This window comes from Perca fluviatilis, chromosome 14 (genome assembly GCF_010015445.1).
Source record: "Perca fluviatilis chromosome 14, GENO_Pfluv_1.0, whole genome shotgun sequence".
Classification (NCBI taxonomy): Eukaryota; Metazoa; Chordata; class Actinopteri; order Perciformes; family Percidae; genus Perca; species Perca fluviatilis.
The window spans coordinates 20,808,365-20,827,081 of record NC_053125.1 but is presented as its reverse complement, the minus strand read 5'-3'; the positions used below and the strand labels follow the sequence as shown (position 1 = coordinate 20,827,081).

The 18,717-nt window shown below is 41.0% G+C and overlaps 1 protein-coding gene across 4 annotated transcripts; it reads left to right on the top strand.

Moving 5' to 3' along the window:
• The first annotated feature begins 992 nt into the window (after positions 1–992).
• On the top strand, positions 993–15,853 carry tox4b (TOX high mobility group box family member 4 b). 4 transcript variants are annotated; one of them, XM_039822952.1, is made up of 10 exons: positions 993–1,096; positions 4,820–4,888; positions 6,723–6,773; positions 8,682–8,969; positions 9,068–9,328; positions 10,307–10,624; positions 10,887–10,979; positions 11,919–12,563; positions 12,721–12,875; positions 14,499–15,853. In XM_039822952.1, exons 1-10 carry the CDS (start codon positions 1,091–1,093, stop codon positions 14,554–14,556), a joined length of 1,944 nt encoding a protein of 647 aa, XP_039678886.1. In that variant the 5' UTR covers positions 993–1,090; the 3' UTR covers positions 14,557–15,853. The 4 variants fall into 4 exon arrangements, with proteins under 4 accessions (XP_039678886.1, XP_039678887.1, XP_039678884.1 ...); XM_039822950.1 differs by lacking the exon at positions 993–1,096 and adding an exon at positions 3,620–4,476; XM_039822953.1 differs by lacking the exon at positions 6,723–6,773.
• The last annotated feature ends 2,864 nt before the right edge of the window (positions 15,854–18,717 follow it).

The following is an 18,717-nucleotide window of genomic DNA, read 5'->3' as shown; positions in this document are numbered from 1 at the left end:
ATTTTTTTTATTATTAATTATTATTATAATAGTTAAAAGTGTAATGAAAATGTTTCACTTTTTTGATACTATACACCTAAAGAAACTTAACCAAAATAATTAACCAAAGAGAACAAAAGGTGACCTTACTGATTAAAATATTTTGTAGAGTCAACTTATTTTTTAGTTAGGAAATTAGTGAGTATAGTCTTGGAGGGCTACAACTAACAAATAAATTTATTATTGAATAATCTGGTTTCTTTTTTGATGAATTGTTTAGTCTAGAAAATGTCAGAAAATAGTGAAAACTATTTTCACATCATAACTTTCCAGAGCCCAAGGTAACATGTTTAGTTTGAAACGAAAATAATATAATGTCCGCAACACTGCTTTAAACTCCCATATTTAATATAGGCAGAACTAACGCGTCCAGCTGGGTCTTCTTCAGGCTCGAAGAAGACCCAGCTGGGTCGAAACGTTGCATTTTTATAAGAAGACCCAGCTGGGTCGAAACGTTGCATTTTTATATTAAATATGGGAGTTTAAAGCAGTGTTGCGGACATTATATTATTTTCGTTTTAAGTATTTTCATTTGTCCTGCACCTGCCAGAAGGTGGGATGTGCACACAGTTACTTTTATAAAAAAACATGTTTAGTTTGACCAACAGTCCAAAACACCCAAAATATTCAATGTAATAATACATAAGAGAAAAAACCAAACCTCACCTTTGTGAAGCTGGAACTAGTGAGTATCTGTTGTTATTTTTGCTTTATAAATGACGTACAGAAAACGGATGGGTTTTTAATATAAAAGACACTGACTGAAGAGCCTTATTTTTTCTTTAACGCCTCTCATCATGGATGTTAAACGTCAATATTGATAAAGTGTCACCACCACCACAATAAAAGAGAGATGCTAATTTAACTGCCTTTTATTCTGTAACGCCAACGTCCCATTTCCTGTTTTTTTTTGCGTGATGAGGTCACTTCCACTTGTACGTACAATCCGGAAGCCGGTGCCTTGTGATATTTAAGGAAATCAATTCTGGGCGAAGTTCACTTGCAAAAGTGGGATAAAAAACAAAATATTAATCAGGTTTCGGGGGTGAGCATGGAGGTAAGAGTAGTTGGTATTAGAAACGTTTGACTTAATAAAAGAATCACCTTTGTGACCATATATAATGATCATTTATAACACACGATCTTTGGTTGTCACAAACACAACAATGATGGCCTTGTTGCGAGCGCGTCAACCGGACGGTTTCATTTATTATCCCTTTATTAAATCGGTCTATGTAACTTTACCTCATCTATTTAACCATTCAAATACGGGGTGAGTAAAAGTTATTGATTCTTGTGTTAATTTATTAATCATGTAAAGTGTTTAAAGCTACACGACACTGAAACAGTTCATATACACACATTGTAGGCTACGTCTTTTAAACGGTTATTGTAATCTATAGACATAATAGAGATGGGACAACGATACGGCAGCTCCGAAGTTTGTTCCACTCCTGCGAAGTGCACTGTTTCGATGATATGCTTTCAATACATGTGTCGGAGTTTGTATTAAATTAGCAATACCACGTGACTGATGACGTCCGAAACGTCAGACGTCACTGGTGTTCGGAAAGCACTTCATTCACTTTGACTATTTGAACAGTTTTGCTGCTAAACTATGTGACTATCGTAAACAGAATAACAGAGAAATATATCGATGTAGGCCTACACTAAATACATAAGCTAATTTAATGAATATCATTTTCCAATCACATCACATTTCGATTCATATGAAATGTTACATAAATAGGTTATAACCATGAAGTTAAAACACGTAAGCCCACAGTTGACAGAGCCTAAACTACACTAAGAAGGTACATTAAGGTTTTGTGTCAGTAAAAATGTTTAGGCTTTTTGGCTAATGAATTAAATCAATTCATTTATTAATTAATTTACTGTAACACATTGCACAATTCCATCTACATTTAACTCGTCACTTCTGATCAGAAGTAGTACAGATATAATAACACACAGACTTGTTGAATCTTTATTGCTTATACAGTATGAGACTAAAACTATTAAAATCAGAGAGGTTAGTGCTTCTGGCCGTCTTAATGGCTGCTATACGTCTCGCAAGCCACCAGATGTCACTGCGTTTGAAGCCCCAAAGCCTCGAATCTCTTTTGGCCCAAATAGAAAGAAAGCCCCAAAGTTTTGTAAGGCTTTATTCACCTATGACCATATGGCTCTCTCTTTCACTAATTTACTTAGTTTCAGCATTGCACTAAACCGAACCGTTTTTGCCAGCTTTCGGCCGTTAAAAGATAAAATAAAAAAAATTAAATTAAATTTGTCAGATGCTTTTTAAAGCTACAATAATCATTTGTAGCCAAATTAACTATGTCAGTCTGTGAGCAGTTTAGTAGAACAAAGTGACAGGCGACTTCCTGTCGTGGCTTTCAAAATAAAATCAAGAATCATAAAATGTATAAATTAGCGGTTATGCGGTAAATGAGCCTGACCAAAACAGGATTTTAGATACAGATACCAATATGGACATTCAAACAATATGTTACCCAAAATTCATTTTTAAAAACTTAAATCCACAATCAAGTTTTTGTAATACAAATCTCTTTAATGTGGGTATCAAAAGAGTTGTGAAACAGTTGTAAACTGTAAACTAAGTTGGACATTTTACAACTGAAAAATAAACCTCTTAAAAATGTAACGCTGCAAGCAATAACCATGGATTGTATACAGTACACTTCACTGGAAATTTGAATAGTTACAACTGTGAACAAAAACACCCACAACTATATAACTAAATTAGAGTATAGTTGTGATAAGAAAAACAAGGTAAAAACAAAAAAAAAACATTTAACTAATTTTGAATTTTGATTGATTATGACCATGGCTGGATTACAAACTGGGCAAAGCAAGCAACTGCCCCATGGCCCCAGACCCCCAAAACATCAGCTCAACCGTAGTTTAGTAATTTGATTGCAAATGTTTTAGGGAATTTGCCCCACTTAAGTACAGAATCATATAAGATGGGTCCTTGATGTTTTGTTTTGTAGAAGATTCATGTTTTAAAAAAAAATAGTTGTATATTCCTAAATAATATAGTAAGTATATTCCCAAATTTGTGTTTAATCAAATTAACTGATACACAGAAACTGTGTCACTTAGTGTGATTCCAGAATAGGAGTTCCAGGCAAAGTACTTCAAAGGTCCATGGAAAAGGGACATAGGCGTTAAGGGTCAAATCTCCAACACTTCAAAAAGAACAACCTAATTGTGAGACATGCCAGCTTGTGGGCCTTCATTGGGGTTTACCTTATTCCTCGTTATGGGCAAATAGTAAATCTGCTAGCTGTATGTTAAAAATACATTTTGTCCTCCCCCACATGGCAAAAATGTTTCTGCTTTTAGGAATAAAATATATTGATATTGTCTTAGGTCATGACCAAAAACAAATGGTATTGCCCTCGCCTATAGGTCTGTGTGGGGGTTCCCCAGGTTTATCAGGCCATGGTTATCACACATATTTTGTCACTGTAATTTTGCCTTGTGGGTAGTACTGTAATATTTTCATTAATTTAGTGGTTTTTTGTTTGTTTAGTTTTTTCCTCTTAGCTAAATCGTAAAAAAAAGCTATGTTAGTTCTCTGTTTTTAATTTGAAACCGTATCGCTCAACATCCGGCGTTGACCCCAGCCATTCCAGATCATTGTCCATGGCTCTGGATCCATTGAGCAGCCTGGCCCGGGCCAACACGAAGCAAAACGGATTCGGTGGTCTGCCTCCACTGTCAGACACCTTGAAACGATTAATGTCGTTTTTTCCAGATTGCTCGAGCATAATTAGCATATAACGTTAGTCCGTTACATTTCTCCGCGTCTGCAAGCTGCGGCTCATTGATTGAACGTTGTTTTTGAGGACCGACCGACAGACTGTCGGGCGCCAGGCTGGCCGTGAAGTGAGGAGCACTGCAGCCTTGCGTCAAAGCCAGCTAAAGCTAAACCGTGGTAGGACAAGTCAGCAAGAAAGACTGGTTAACAGCCACGTTACCTCTGGGTGGGTAGCTAGCCAGACAGCAGACAGGCTATTTTTGGCACGGTTGCTGGCGTACACATGCTCCGTTTTCGTCGCGTGAGCTAGCCCAACATCTGTGCAAAAGCTGTCTGTGCTGTCGGTTTCGTAAGAAATAACGTTCCAGCTCATTTAGACCCGGCATTTGGGACGTAGTGTTTCCACTTATTAGCTGTCTGAAACGACTTTAACCACACACATTTTGAAATATAGGTAAAATTTAGGGGGTTTCGGTTATTTGCGCAACATCTTGTTGAATTGCAGAGGGGCCTCATAGCACAACATATGAGGCCCAGTTGAAAAGATGGACCTGAATTTTTATTCGGATTTAACGGACGGTACTGGACAGCACGACGGTGATCCAGAGTTCTTGGATCCGCAGTCTTTCAATGGATTTGACAATAAGGTGACTCTATCTTATGAATGGGGCACACGTCTTTCACACAAAAACGGTCACAATGCTACTTATTTGTATAGGCTTTGCATATTTGAAATAGCAAAATGCTGCCATTAAACCAAACGCATCTCAGTGTGTAGATATATTAGGCTACCTGTTTTTTGTTGCTGGTTTTGATTATTCTTAGCCCTACTGCCACACCGTTGCTTGTTGGATGGGAGTGTCACTGTGTGTTTTAATGTCCCAAAAAAAAAAGGCAGATGAAGTCTGGTTTTGGAGAATATGGGTGAAATTGTCTTCTTCCTTCTAAAGCAATAACATTTTTCCTAACTTGTGCACCTGAATCTTTCAGTTCCCTGGAGGCAGTGACAACTACCTGACAATTGCTGGGTCTGGCCATCCCTTCCTCTCCTCATCAGAGGTAGGCCTTAACATCTTGAATGATTTGGCATTTCGTTTCCCTTGGACAGGTTTTTGTTTATTGCTATGGAGCCCCTTCCCTCCCCCCTCCTGTGGACTTATAATCACGCATCCCATCATTTATTACCATTTAACATTAGAGTCACAGAGCTAAATCAGCTCATGTCATATCTGAATTGTACTTTTGAGTTTCCGCCTTGTAAGTAGCGTGTGTTCATGTTCATGATCCAACCTATCCGGCATTAAAATAGCCCATCGGATGGATTTGCCTGAAAACTAAACAAACAATGGCTCTGGAAACATGGATTTTAATTTGCACACGACCAACTCTGTTTTGATGGCGTAAGGCATTTGCTTTTCTAAAAGATAACTACCTGGCGATCTTTGAAGAACCCAGAAGGTTGTTCAACACTCACTGCTGCTCCCTAATCCATAGAAATATCTGGGTTTCCCACCGTCACTTTGCCTAAAACAAAGACCACGTACACATTTATGAAATAAATCTTAAACCTTAAGAGTAAAAGGGCAAAAGGTGCTAGTAAATGTGGCTTTTGTTGAAGCCTCTGGCTCCCAAACTTTTTGACTTGAGGCACCTTAAAACAAAGCTATAACTACTTTGGACCTCTTGTCACAGTTTGCATGTGTTGGTGAGTTGTAACTTCTGTAACCAAAGATTGATTCTTACTTTTTAGATTTGTTTTATTTGAATAATTTATGGGGAAAATTGTCTAGTAATTCATCCAAAATCCAAAATGTTGCCAAAAAGTCTTCTTTCCTATCTTGTTAATCATCTTGTGACCCATTTGGAGGGTCCAGACCCCCAGGTTGGCTTTAAGTTGTCATCTACTAACTATAAATGGATAGCGAGATAAACTGAGTCAGGATTTGGACCACCTTGAGACAACAACTTCCTTAGGGAAATCATAGCTTGCTTAATTTGTACAATTTGAACCAAAATGGAAAAAAGATCCTCTATTAGATATTTGTCAATATTTAGTTACATTTCAGTATTTTATATTTGCGTGCAGTACAATACATGTATTGTTCTTGTGTCAGCCAGGGTATTAGGAAATTAAGTCACAATCTTTTTTTGTTGTGCGGTGTACTGAATATTGTTTTTTGTTATCCAGGTGGTTTAAAGCAATGGTTCTCAAATTGGGGTACAGGGACTTTCAGGGTTCCTTGAGGGGCTTCCACGGGGTCCCCAGCAAAAAGTGGATTTATTTATTTTAACTATAATTCCATCCATAAGTAACACAATGACAGAATGTATAACTTTTTTGTAATAAATCGTCTAAAAGCAAAAATCCTATCAGATGGGGACCCTGGGACAAAATCGAATCAAATGTGGGTCCGTGGTCTAATTCGTGTCAGTTTGGGGGTCCTTGATGTCAAAAGTTTGAGAACCACTGGTTTAAAGAGTCTGGAAATACCTTCAGTAAACTGGCAAGTGTTGTCAAACTGTCTGCTAGGTTTTTTAAAGATCACCAGGTATTTCAGGAAAAATGGATGCTTATCTCCGTGACTTGAATGTAATAGTAATACCTTAGGTGCACAACCTGGGGCTCATGCACCACAGTTTTAAATCAGCGTTGACGTCCCTACAACCATCCTCGAGCTCTATCATTTCTAACTTAATACTTAACAGGTGCAAATTATATTTTCTAGCATTTCAACCATGTTGATATTTTGTTTTTGTCATGTGTGAGTCGTACAAAATAAGGCCTTTTGTTCTGTATGTATGCACCATTTAATGAGTACATATAAAAACAAACAAATATGACCCATGGCATTTGTAATCAACGTGCACTTACTGACATACTCGCATTTTTTAGTGTGCCACTAAACCCATTGACCTCTTCAACCTCGCTGGATCTGCTGGTGGAGTATGAATTATTTATAAATACTTTATATTTCACTACCCCTTCTGCTTAAATTCAGACACCTTTTTTATTTATTTTTTTCTGTCATTTAGGAAACAAGCTTCTTGTTTGCAGCGAGTAAATCATCAAACACAATGCCAGAAATAATATAAAAATAACTGCAAATCTGACCCATCCTATGATGGGGTGACGAAAGTACACAAAGGCATTTAGGTTCAGGCTAATAATAAGTTCCATTTATACATCTCTTAAGTGCTGTTCTGTCATCAGAATGGACAGAAACATTAGAAAAATAGAAACAAACTTTGCCTCAGCAGCGGAGTGCATCCGAAAACAGTTTTAGAGGACTAGTAATTATAAAAACGTAGGAGCGAAACACATCTACAACAAACAGGTTGGCGAGCATTTTGCAGCCATGGCATTATCAGTGTCATCCCCTACAATGTCACCTCACCGAACCATACTCCTTACACCTAAATGTAACCTATTCATACCTAAAAGTGTTCGGAAGTTGTGGTTTTCTGCACAAATCTTTTCAGCAATATTGGAATCATCAGCATTCTCACTATCTGCTGCCTACTTTTCACCTGTCAACACATTGTGCAGCTGGGAGTGATAGCATGCTTTGACAGTTTCAAACTTAAAGCCGTTTCTTTTTTTTTTTTGGTGCATGACAAAGGGTCTATGTCACAAAGCAAGTTCAACTTAGGGTGAAAGACTGCGACATTGCACTCAGGGATTTTTTGGGTTCAATACAAGAATATTGGAGAATGTTTTTTATTTATTTTTTTATTCAACAAAAATGTTTTGGTATTTTTAGCAGCAGCAGAAAGGCAGAACCGAGTACACTTTGACATCAGTTTATTTATCGCACGTTATATCGTTATTGCATTATTCAACACCGTTGTCGCATATTTTTCTCATTTTGTGCAGCCCTAGTTTTGATCTGATCCTCTGAGGTTAAGCTTCATCAGAGGTCCTGCAGCAGATGTTACCGTGGTGATCTACCCCAGTTACAACTAGGGTTGGGTACCGTTTGGATTTTTACGATTCCAATGCCGAACCGGTACTTTTAATAGGTTAATATGCTTTCACGTCCGTTTTGGTGAGCCCAGAGGGAAAATATGCCATTTTAAAAGTAGCCTACATTTACGGTAGCTAGTTAACGGTAAACTACAGAGAAAGTGGGATATTTTTACGTCCGTTTCAGAGCGTGTATAAAAAGCCGTCTATCAGCTGTGATTGTAGAGTGCATGTCGCAGAATAGCGCGGACACGCGCTTCACACCGCGAGCAGGCACGTGCGCCACTCGGCAGAAAAGGGAGAAAGAAAAAAAAAAAGTCTGCCGCTGTCCGGAGCGACGGAGGGAAAATATTTCAGTCGGAACTGAAATGAGGAACCGAAATTTGCGTTCTAATCCAGTCCGAATACTACCGTTTGTGTAGGAACCGGTTCCATAGTGGAACCGGGTTTCGGCACCCAACCGTTACAAGTGAGGTCGCTTTATGATAGCAGGAAGCTGAGTTATACCCAAAGTTAGCCTGCTAACCCTCTATTCTTGCTTTGTGACACAAGCCCCTGAAAACTGCAGTTTTCCACACCTGACTCGATCACTCCTGACACTCAGTATTTAAGAGCGATTTCCGTATTTTAATCTATGAAAATTCATCTTAAAGTACGTCTTTGGAATGAACTTTTGTCCAAAATAATAAATCTGTGTTAAGTGAAGCTGTAACTACTGACTAGTCTTTTCCCAACTTTCTTGTGGCTCTCTTCCCTTTCTTTCCAAATGGTTGTTTACTCCTCTTCACCACGATTTCTCACAAACTTGTCTTCTCTTCCTTCCATTCTTCTTTCACCTCTCTCGTCTTCTCTTTCCACTTTGGCTCCCGTCCGCCATCTTCATTCCAGACGTTCCACACTCCCAGCCTCGGCGATGAGGAGTTCGAGATACCTCCCATCTCCTTGGATCCAGACTCGGCCCTCACCGTGTCGGATGTGGTGTCCCATTTCGGGGAGCTGTCGGACACCGGCCCCTCCGACAGCGTGGTGGTACCCGGGAACGCTGTGGTCGAAGGGGACGACCCCTCGTTCGCCTCCACCTTCGTCAACGCCCCCTCACAGGGACTGGAGCACCTCAGTCTGGGGGTCATCAACCAGTCGGGAGGAAGTGCTTTGTTGGGGTCGTCACTGGGAATGGTGAGGACGTTTGGGTACAGGTCATTTGAAAACGTCTGAATTTAACTCTGTATCAAACACTAGTTACATTCTCTCACATTTTTTCTTTCCATCTCCAGGATCTCGGTCATCCCATCGGCTCTCAGTTCAGCAGCTCGTCTCCAGTGACCATCGACGTCCCGCTGGGGGACATGAGCCAGGGCCTGCTGGGATCCAACCAGCTGACCACTATCGACCAGTCCGAGCTCAGCGCTCAACTGGGGCTCGGCTTGGGAGGCGGCAACATGTTGCAACACCCCCAGTCACCTGATAACCCTCTGTCGGCCACTGCGTCGCCCACCAGCTCGCTCCAGGATGACGACATGGATGACTTTAGAAGAGTGAGTTTTAAAGGATAGGACAATGGGATTGAGATTCGCTGTTAAGCAACACCAACATAGGAAATTTCCCCAAAATGTATTGAATATATGTATATGTTTTAACAGAGCTTTAGTTGGCCCTTGTTTCATGTTTTCAACTTGATATTTTAGAGATACTTGAGTTTGTTTTCTAAATCCATAAAGGAATACTTCAGTTTACCTGAGAAATTCAAAACCACTATCTATGGAGATACAGGGTTTTCAGTGGTCAGTGATGCTGCCCTCAAAGACAACTTTGTCAAATTAAAAACTTCTTATACTAAACTTTAAATTTAAAATACTTTACCGGTCAATATTTGGAAGGTGTTCCTGGTTACGTAAGCAGGATTTAAAGGTCCCATGGCATGAAAATTTCACTTTATGAGGTTTTTAAACGTTAATGAGTTCCCCCAGCCTGCCTATGGTCCCCCAGTGGCTAGAAATGGTGATAGGTGTAAACCGAGCCCTGGGTATCCTGCTCTGCCTTTGAGAAAATGAAAGCTCAGATGGACCGATCTGGAATCTTCTCCTTATGAGGTCATAAGGAGCAAGGTTACCCCCTTTCTCTGCTTTGCCCGCCCAGAGAATTTGGCCCACTCATGAGAGCGAGACATCATGGCTTTCAAACGAGCAAAGTGGCAGGTGGTCAAGGCCACAACCCCACCCTCCACCTTGCCCCCCCCTCCCTCTCTTCTCCTCAATAGCTACAGACACAGAAATGGCACATCCTAAGGAAAGCTCATTGTGGGACTGGCTCTATTGGCTGTAATTCTGCACCAAGGCTGAATTTTGGGAAAGAGACTTCAGATACAGTGTTAGGGGACCAGTAAGGTCTATATAAAAGCATCCAAAGAGCACCATGTCATGGGACCTTTGAATGAAAGAAAGAAAGGAAGGAAGGAAAATTATTTGTGAATACTTTTTATTGGTATGGTAATTTTTCTCTTCCCCTCCAATTAGAGCGTCCTGGTGGAATCTCCGGTCTCTCTGGCTGTCTCTCCCGGAGTCATCTCCCTCGATACCTCCCTGTCCGACTCCCCGCTCTCTGCCCCCACCTCCAGCATCTCTCCAGCTGCCGGCCGGAAAGGAGGAGCAGGAGGGAAGAAGGGGAAGAAGAAGAAAGACCCCAACGAACCTCAGAAACCTGTGTCGGCCTACGCTTTGTTCTTCAGGGACACACAGGCAGCCATTAAGGGACAAAACCCCAACGCTACGTTTGGAGAAGTGTCTAAGATAGTGGCCTCCATGTGGGACAGCCTGGGGGAGGAGCAGAAACAGGTGAGAGGAAAAAGCAGAAACTCTTGCCAAGATTTTGAAATTTGTGCAGTTTGTGATTATAGTTCATTCATGGATCCATCAGTCCATCCTTTTAGTTAGATGTGTTTACTGTGACTCCTGTGGATTGAGTTCAGCTTGAAGGAACTGTCCTTAAAAGTATCCTTTCCCACTCTGATGTATTAAAAGCTGACATGGGCTTAATAACGTGGTGAGATTGAAACACAATCCTAATTTCAGTGCATGATTTTCCCTTTTTTTTCAGATTTACAAGAGGAAAAACGAAGCGTCAAAGAAGGATTACTTGAAGGCGCTGGCGGAGTACAGAGCCGGCCAGATTATTGAACATATGTCCACAGTATGTAGTTGCAAGGAACATGCACATAGTAACATTACGGTTTATCAGAGCGCCTTGCTGCTTGTTTCAGGGGCTGGGTCTAACCGCTGGTGTATGAGACTGTGCACGCTGCATGCTTTAATAGATGGTTTGTAGTATCCAAAGAGCCAAAGTATCACCACACCACCAAAGTCTTGTTTATCTACAACACGTCTTTATGTTTAAGATTGTGACAAGTTTCCCGAGTGAGTGGGAACCCTGCTGTGCTGTGGCAAAGTGCACTCCTAAAAGAAGTTTTCAGGAGGTTGTCTGGCAATCTTAACACTATTGCTCATCGACAGTATACCGAAGTTTCAAAATTTCCTATTGGGGTATTTATTTTCATGATCATTTATATTGCCCAGCCCTATAAAAAAAAAAAAAATAAACAGCCAGTAATTTAAGTAGGGGTGTGTCGAGACACTCGGCTCACGAGAACGAGACGAGATTCTAACACTATTTTAAAGAGAACTTTTACTCAGACACCCAGGTTACAACGTAACCAAGCATTTTTAATTGCAGCAGTAAACAAGGAAGTAGGCTGCTCTTGTATTGATTTATGACCATTTTAAGACGAGGGGAGAACATTTCTTTGTTTAATATCATTTAAAGTAAAGTTAGGCTTTGCTTTCTGCTTCCGACTCATTTAAAAAAAAGACAGAGAAAGAGAGTGATCTGCGCGAGTCAGCCACCATACCCTCTAACGCTGGGTTTTACCGGCAGCTTTTTACAATGTGAACTCAGAGTCAACTTTGGCGAACAGGCAGGGGATCTTCTACGCTAATTTAGAGGTCCAAGCCAGACTCTTCTTCAAAGCCAGATGTACTATAAGACCAACCAGGTTAGACTCCGCCTACTGGCTGTTGCTCATCACACCTCCTACTTGTAAGTCTTTATTGTGTCCATCCATTCTCTCCTCAGGCCTCTATTGAAGTCATGGACACCTCCCCGTCGCCCCCATCGCCCCCACCTCCAGCCCCGGCTCACGCTGCCATCGGCTCCACCCTAGCCGCTCGCGCCACCAGGTCACAGCATTACAACCCCGAGGAGAACACCATCACTAACATCTGTACCTCCAACATCATCATGGACCTGCCTCAGGTCACCACGCGCTCCCGCACCGGCGCCATCAAACCCCAACCTGCGCCCGCTCCCAGCCCGCCGAACCCCCCGACCGTCACCAAGATCATCATCAAGCAGACGCAGCTGCCCTCCGGCGGCGTATCGGTCACTGCGACGCCCGCCTCCTCGCCGCGCCAGCCGCCGCCGCTGCAGCAGATGCAGAGCACCACTTTTCTGCCCCGGCTGCAGCAGATGGTGCACGCCCAGGCCCCTCCCCCTCTGCAGGCCAAACCACGAGCTGCAGTAGCAGCTGCCACAGCTCCACCTCCGCTGCAGATCAAGGTCATCCCATCGCCGCGGCCGTCAGATTCAAGCGTGCCGATCATCGTGACGTCAGCCGGTGAAACGGCCACGTCAGTGAGCTCCTCTGGTCTGACGGTGGAGGTGGGCCAGTCGGCCGACGTGGTGACGGCAGGAGAGGAAGTGGCGGAGGCAGAGGAAGGGGTATGCTCAGGAAAAAAAAAACGACCTGTTGATACCTGTGTTTTAGCAACACAGGAAATGTAGCTTATCCAAATGTTGCATTTAATGTCTGCAACTTTGAAGTGGAGGGTCAGATAAATAGCTGAAATGTCAGTTTGTCTTTTGTCTTGTCTCTCAGATGGAGGTTGAGGTGAGCGTCGCCCCTGTCCCGAGTGTGACTCCCGCCGCCAGTCGTAACATTTGCGTGCGCGCCGGCTGCACCAAGCCCGCTGTGGAGAGCAAAGACTGGGACAAGGAATACTGTAGCAATGAGTGTGTCGCCACACACTGCAGGTGTGTACACCAGCAACATGCACACCAAGTCTGGGTCCGAGAGTTTCATAAATAAAAAAATGAATTTAATAATCGGCTAGTGTGTCACAACAGTAGTTGAACGTGTTGGGGAACTGTGTTTGTGTTCAGCTGCGATGAACTGAGGAGCTTGAAAGGCCTTTAATAACTTAACCTAACATTTAGCCTGTTCATTACGCAGACAACATTCATCATTGTGTTCAGAATTACAGCTAGGGTTGCAAGCAACAATTATTTAAAGGTATTGTGGAGGATTTTCTTTTTCCGGGTGGATCATCAAGACTATTGGTCCTCCTAGTTGTCAATCATTCTGGCGCTATGTTTACGTAAGGCCGTCGTACGTGCTCGTCCCTAGGGTAGTTTTCGCTTTCTGCGCATGAATACTTTCAGGTGTATATGTGTGGTGAGCTACGAGTGTCTACGAAAGGTATGACAAGAAGAGAAAGGCCTCTGAAGAAAGAAACAAGACCGGAGTGTTTTTTGGAGAATGTTTCACACGCTGGCGTTCGCTAAAAGCACAGGTTGGGCTCTCCACTGATGCCTCAGTCGCGAAGTTTCTACCCGACAGGTAAAGTTTGGCATGCTATTTGGAGAAATCCATTTAAAATCACTGCTAGTGAAAGTTGATGTAAGCTATGATTAGCGATGCTAGCCCTGGCACAAGTCACGCACCGCACAGACACGGTAAACATCTCAATTTGTGAAAAAGTGCAAATCTTCTTTTGGAAAGTAGGCTTGTATGAACCATGCCGACAGCAACTTGTAAACAGTGCACTCTCGTGCACACGTTTAATAGGCGTTACGTCTCGGGAGCAGGTAGAGTGTTGCGCATGTGCATTTTTTCAAAAAGTGGAGAGGGCGGATCTTTTCTAAAATTCGGGAAAATCCTCCGCTATACCTTTTTTTTAATTATCAATTCATGTGCATATATTTATTTTTTAGATTAACCAATGAATCTCTCATCAAATAATATCAGAAAACAAATGAACAATGTTCATCACAACTTTCTGAAGCTAAATGTAAAGTCTTCAAATTGCTGGTTTTGTCCAACCAGCAGTCCAAAACCCAAAGACATTCCGTTTACCATCATGTGAGACAAAAACAGTTCTTACAATTGTGAAGTTGTAACAAATGTAAAAAAAAAAAAAAAAAAAATCTATAAATCCAAATTCACGAATTGTTTCAGCTTTAATTAAAACTTGAGCACTAAACTTGTATGGTATTACTATATATTGTGAACACTTCAGACACAACTGATAATACTAATATCCTGGACCTAGTAGACCTGAATAAGCCTGTATTCAGTTAGAGGAATATATGGATTAGATAGAAACTGGAATACTGTGGCAAGCAAACACAGTCATCATCTCTGGTTACGTAATAGTTACTCAGAAAAACAAAATAAATGGGGAGCTAGATAAATACTATGTTCATTATATTCTGAATATGATCAAACAAGGATAAGAGTTAAAACTGGGATACTTATGTGCTTGTAAATGTACTCACATGTAGGGGAATGTGCATTTAAGTGCATCTTGTTGTCAGAAATGGACTGAAGAAGGGTGTATATGACCCTTTTTGTTGTTTTTTATTTCTCCTCCACAGAGATGTGTTCATGGCCTGGTGCGCCATCCGAGGGCAGAACTCCACCACCGTCACATAGGGAAAGGACACATCTGACGTAGAAGGAGCGCTACACAGAGAAAAGGACAAAGACTAACACATGAAATGCAAATGAACGTATGAATGAACGAACGAATGAATGACCAGGCTCAGGTATCGGCAGACTAATGGTTTGTTTTGTCATCTTGACGAGTACAAAGACGAGAGAGTCGCAGGTTTGAAGATTTAAAAAAAAAAATCACTACAATGTACTTTTCTGTGATCGACACGTTTGCTCTGCACAAGTGGCTCTCTAGCAGTGAAATAACTGAATTATTTGGAAATCCTGCAGTGGGAATGATGGCTCACAATGAGGACAAATGGATGAACCCTCATGAAAATGCAGAAGAAGAAACTTCCAAGGATCATCTATTGTGAATCTGAAATATAGACTTGATAAAAAAGAAAAAGAACATTTTATATTGAATTATGGTGTTTTTAATTGTTTTGAAAAGGAAAAAAAGTGCAGGATGGAAATCAGGAATCTTGAGTTCATTTTTATTAATTTAAATGATTCCAAATCATGTGTGTACGCTCTTCCCTTTACTGTTACATTGAGGATGGATTGATTTGAATGAAATCTTAAGAAGCGATTTTTGTTTAATTGTTCTTCGGTAATGTGCGGGTGCTTTGGTATGGAGGGGGTCAGTGGCTACTTTAGAGATTTAACGTACAAACAATCAACAACTGGGCAAAGCACAAACAATCTTAAAGGTAGTTTTGGAGTTGTACAAGAGGCCAAAATGTTTTTAAGAAGCCATTTTGAGACAACTTGGTAATGAATCTGCCACCAGCCAAATGCAGTTTGTCACCTTTTATAAGCCACCTTCGGGGGAGAAATGCTCTACCATCATTCAAAGGTTTTTACTCAAACTTTCAAAACAGGTGCTAAAATTCAGGAAAACAAACAAACTCTAGCGTTTTCTTTTCTCCTCTCCTGCTATAATACCCCACAACATAAGAACTTTTTTAAATGCGTGGTGCAAATTTAGTTTTCATTAAGAACATTTGTGGGAAAATTTGGTGAAAAGAATGTAATGAAATAAACACACCAGCCCTGACAGCACTACTGTAAGGGAAAAGGGAATACACTATATAAAGCTTTACATTTTGCGTAACTGTATTTAATTTAAGAAAATTGCTTTCAGGTCTGTTTCATGATCAAGGAAGGGAGTGTTTGTCTTTTTCAAAAAAAAGTTCACAGTCAAATGAAATGATGCAGTGATCTGGCCTGGTTTATTGTAGATATTCTGGAAATGTTTTTAATGGTGAAATAAAATATTTTATGTTTTATTATACATTTGGTGATGCACATTTTAACCTCAGCTGGAGTGGCATTTGTTTGATTAATTTGACAGGTGATACTTTTTTCATAAGGCCAAAAGTTTGGACACACCTCATTCAATGCGTTTTCTTTATTTTCATGACTATTTACATTGCAGATTTTCACTGAAGGCATCAAAACTATGAATGAACATTTCTATTGGACAACTGTTAGAATTCATATTATGGCAAGAACCAATCAGCTAAGTAAAGAGAAACAAGTGGCCATCATTACTTTAACAAATGAAGGTCAGTCAGTCCGGAAAATTGCGAAAACTCTGAATGTGTCCCCAAGTGCAGTAACAAAAACCATCAAGCGCTAAAACAAAACTGGCTCACATGAGGACCGCCCCAGGAAAGGAAGACTAAGAGTCACCTCTGCTCCTGAGGATAAGTTCATCCGAGTCACCAGCCTCAGAAATCGCAAGTTAACAGCAGCTCAGATTAGAGACCAGATGAATGCCACACAGAGTTCTAGCAGCAGACACATCTCTAGAACAACTGTTAAGAGGAGACTAGGCGAATCAGGCCTTCATGGTCAAATAGCTGCTAGGAAACCACTGCTAAGGAGAGGCAACAAGCAGAAGAGATTTGTTTGGGCCAAGAAACACAAGGAATGGACATTAGACCACTGGAAATCTGTGCTTTGGTCTGATGAGTCCAAATTTGAGATCTTTGGTGTGGGGGTGCTTTGCTGGTGACACTGTTGGGGATTTATTCAAAATTGAATGCATACTGAACCAGCATGGCTACCACAGCATCCTGCAGCGACATGCCATCCTATCCGGTTTGCGTTTAGTTGGACCATCATTTATTTTTCAACAGGACAATGACCCCAAACACACCTCCAGGCTGTGTAAGGGCTATTTGACCAAGAAGGAGAATGATGGAGTGCTGCGCCAGATGACCTGGCCTCCACAGTCACCGGACCTGAACCCAATCGAGATGGTTTGGGGTGAGCTGGACCGCAGAGTTAAGGCAAAAGGGCCAACAAGTGCTAAGCATCTCTGGGAACTCCTTCAAGACTGTTGGAAAACCATTTCAGGTGACTACCTCTTGAAGCTCATCAAGAGAATGCCAAGAATGTGCAAAGCAGTAATCAGAGCGAAGGGTGGCTACTTTGAAGAAACTAGAATATAAGACATGTTTTCAGTTATTTCACAATTCTTTGTTAAGTACATAATTCCACGTGTTCATTCATAGTTTTGATGCCCTCAGTGAGAATCTACAATGTAAATAGCCACCAATGTGGGCTAATATGACGACTACATCGCATTAACGTGATCACAGAAACCATTCACCATCCAGGTGTGCTCGACACTTGGCTGCCAGACTGTTAAACCTCACTGTTGACTTGCGTTTGTAAGGTTTGCAATATGCTAATGTTAGCTGGCTAATTAGCATTAGAATAACTCCAGCATCCCTGTAACGTGCAGGATTCCTGCAGCTTCTGGAAATTACTCTATCCAAAGTAGTTTGTTAGATAATTACTTTACGTAACATTTTTGGGCTACTTTTAAAACGTATTAAACTCATGTTTAGAAGTTGTAACTTGAGGTTTCTTGGTGAGTTGTCACTTGATATTGCAGTCCGATAAATGGCTAATTTTATAGAAGCTTTACGTGCATTATAACTATTTCATTTTTTTAAACCAGCTGTGTCAGGTTTGCAGCCATCCTATGTGCTGCCAGGTAATGCAACATCAGGTGCTGATGTTGCCCTGAGTGTTACAAATCAACTTTTCAGTGATGCTAACGCAATTAGCTAGCTGGCTTCACTCACCAGGGTTATTCATGCAACAACTGAAACTAGCACTCTTTGTCTACCAGAGTGCATTAGTGTGGGTCAGTACGGTTTTGAAATTTGTTTTCAGGCATAAGAAACAGTAAATGATGTGTGACACTGTTGGGGATTTATTCAAAATTGAATGCATACTGAACCAGCATGGCTACCACAGCATCCTGCAGCGACATGCCATCCTATCCGGTTTGCGTTTAGTTGGACCATCATTTATTTTTCAACAGGACAATGACCCCAAACACACCTCCAGGCTGTGTAAGGGCTATTTGACCAAGAAGGAGAATGATGGAGTGCTGCGCCAGATGACCTGGCCTCCACAGTCACCGGACCTGAACCCAATCGAGATGGTTTGGGGTGAGCTGGACCGCAGAGTTAAGGCAAAAGGGCCAACAAGTGCTAAGCATCTCTGGGAACTCCTTCAAGACTGTTGGAAAACCATTTCAGGTGACTACCTCTTGAAGCTCATCAAGAGAATGCCAAGAATGTGCAAAGCAGTAATCAGAGCGAAGGGTGGCTACTTTGAAGAAACTAGAATATAAGACATGTTTTCAGTTATTTCACAATTCTTTGTTAAGTACATAATTCCACGTGTTCATTCATAGTTTTGATGCCCTCAGTGAGAATCTACAATGTAAATAGTCATGAAAATAAAGGAAACGCATTGAATGGTGTGTGTGTGTGTAACACACATGATAACAAGCAGAATCCATCTGTTTAGGCACAATATTAGAAAATTTTTTTTTTTCTTATTTATTTAAATAAACATTAATTGTACCATAAAGATATATAGTAGTACACCCCATACACTGTACAGAAGAAAAAGCAACAGCAGTTTATTTAACAATTATACATACATTTAGCAAGATTATAAATATACACTTGAGAATGTAAATGTATAAGATACCAAATATTGCAGAAAATAATATAAAATGTTTATCAATAGACTATAGACACTAAAGTTAAAAGGTTTTACACGTGTGATAGCATCACTGTACTTTCTATCGCGAGATTGACGTCAGTAGAAATGTTTGATGACGAT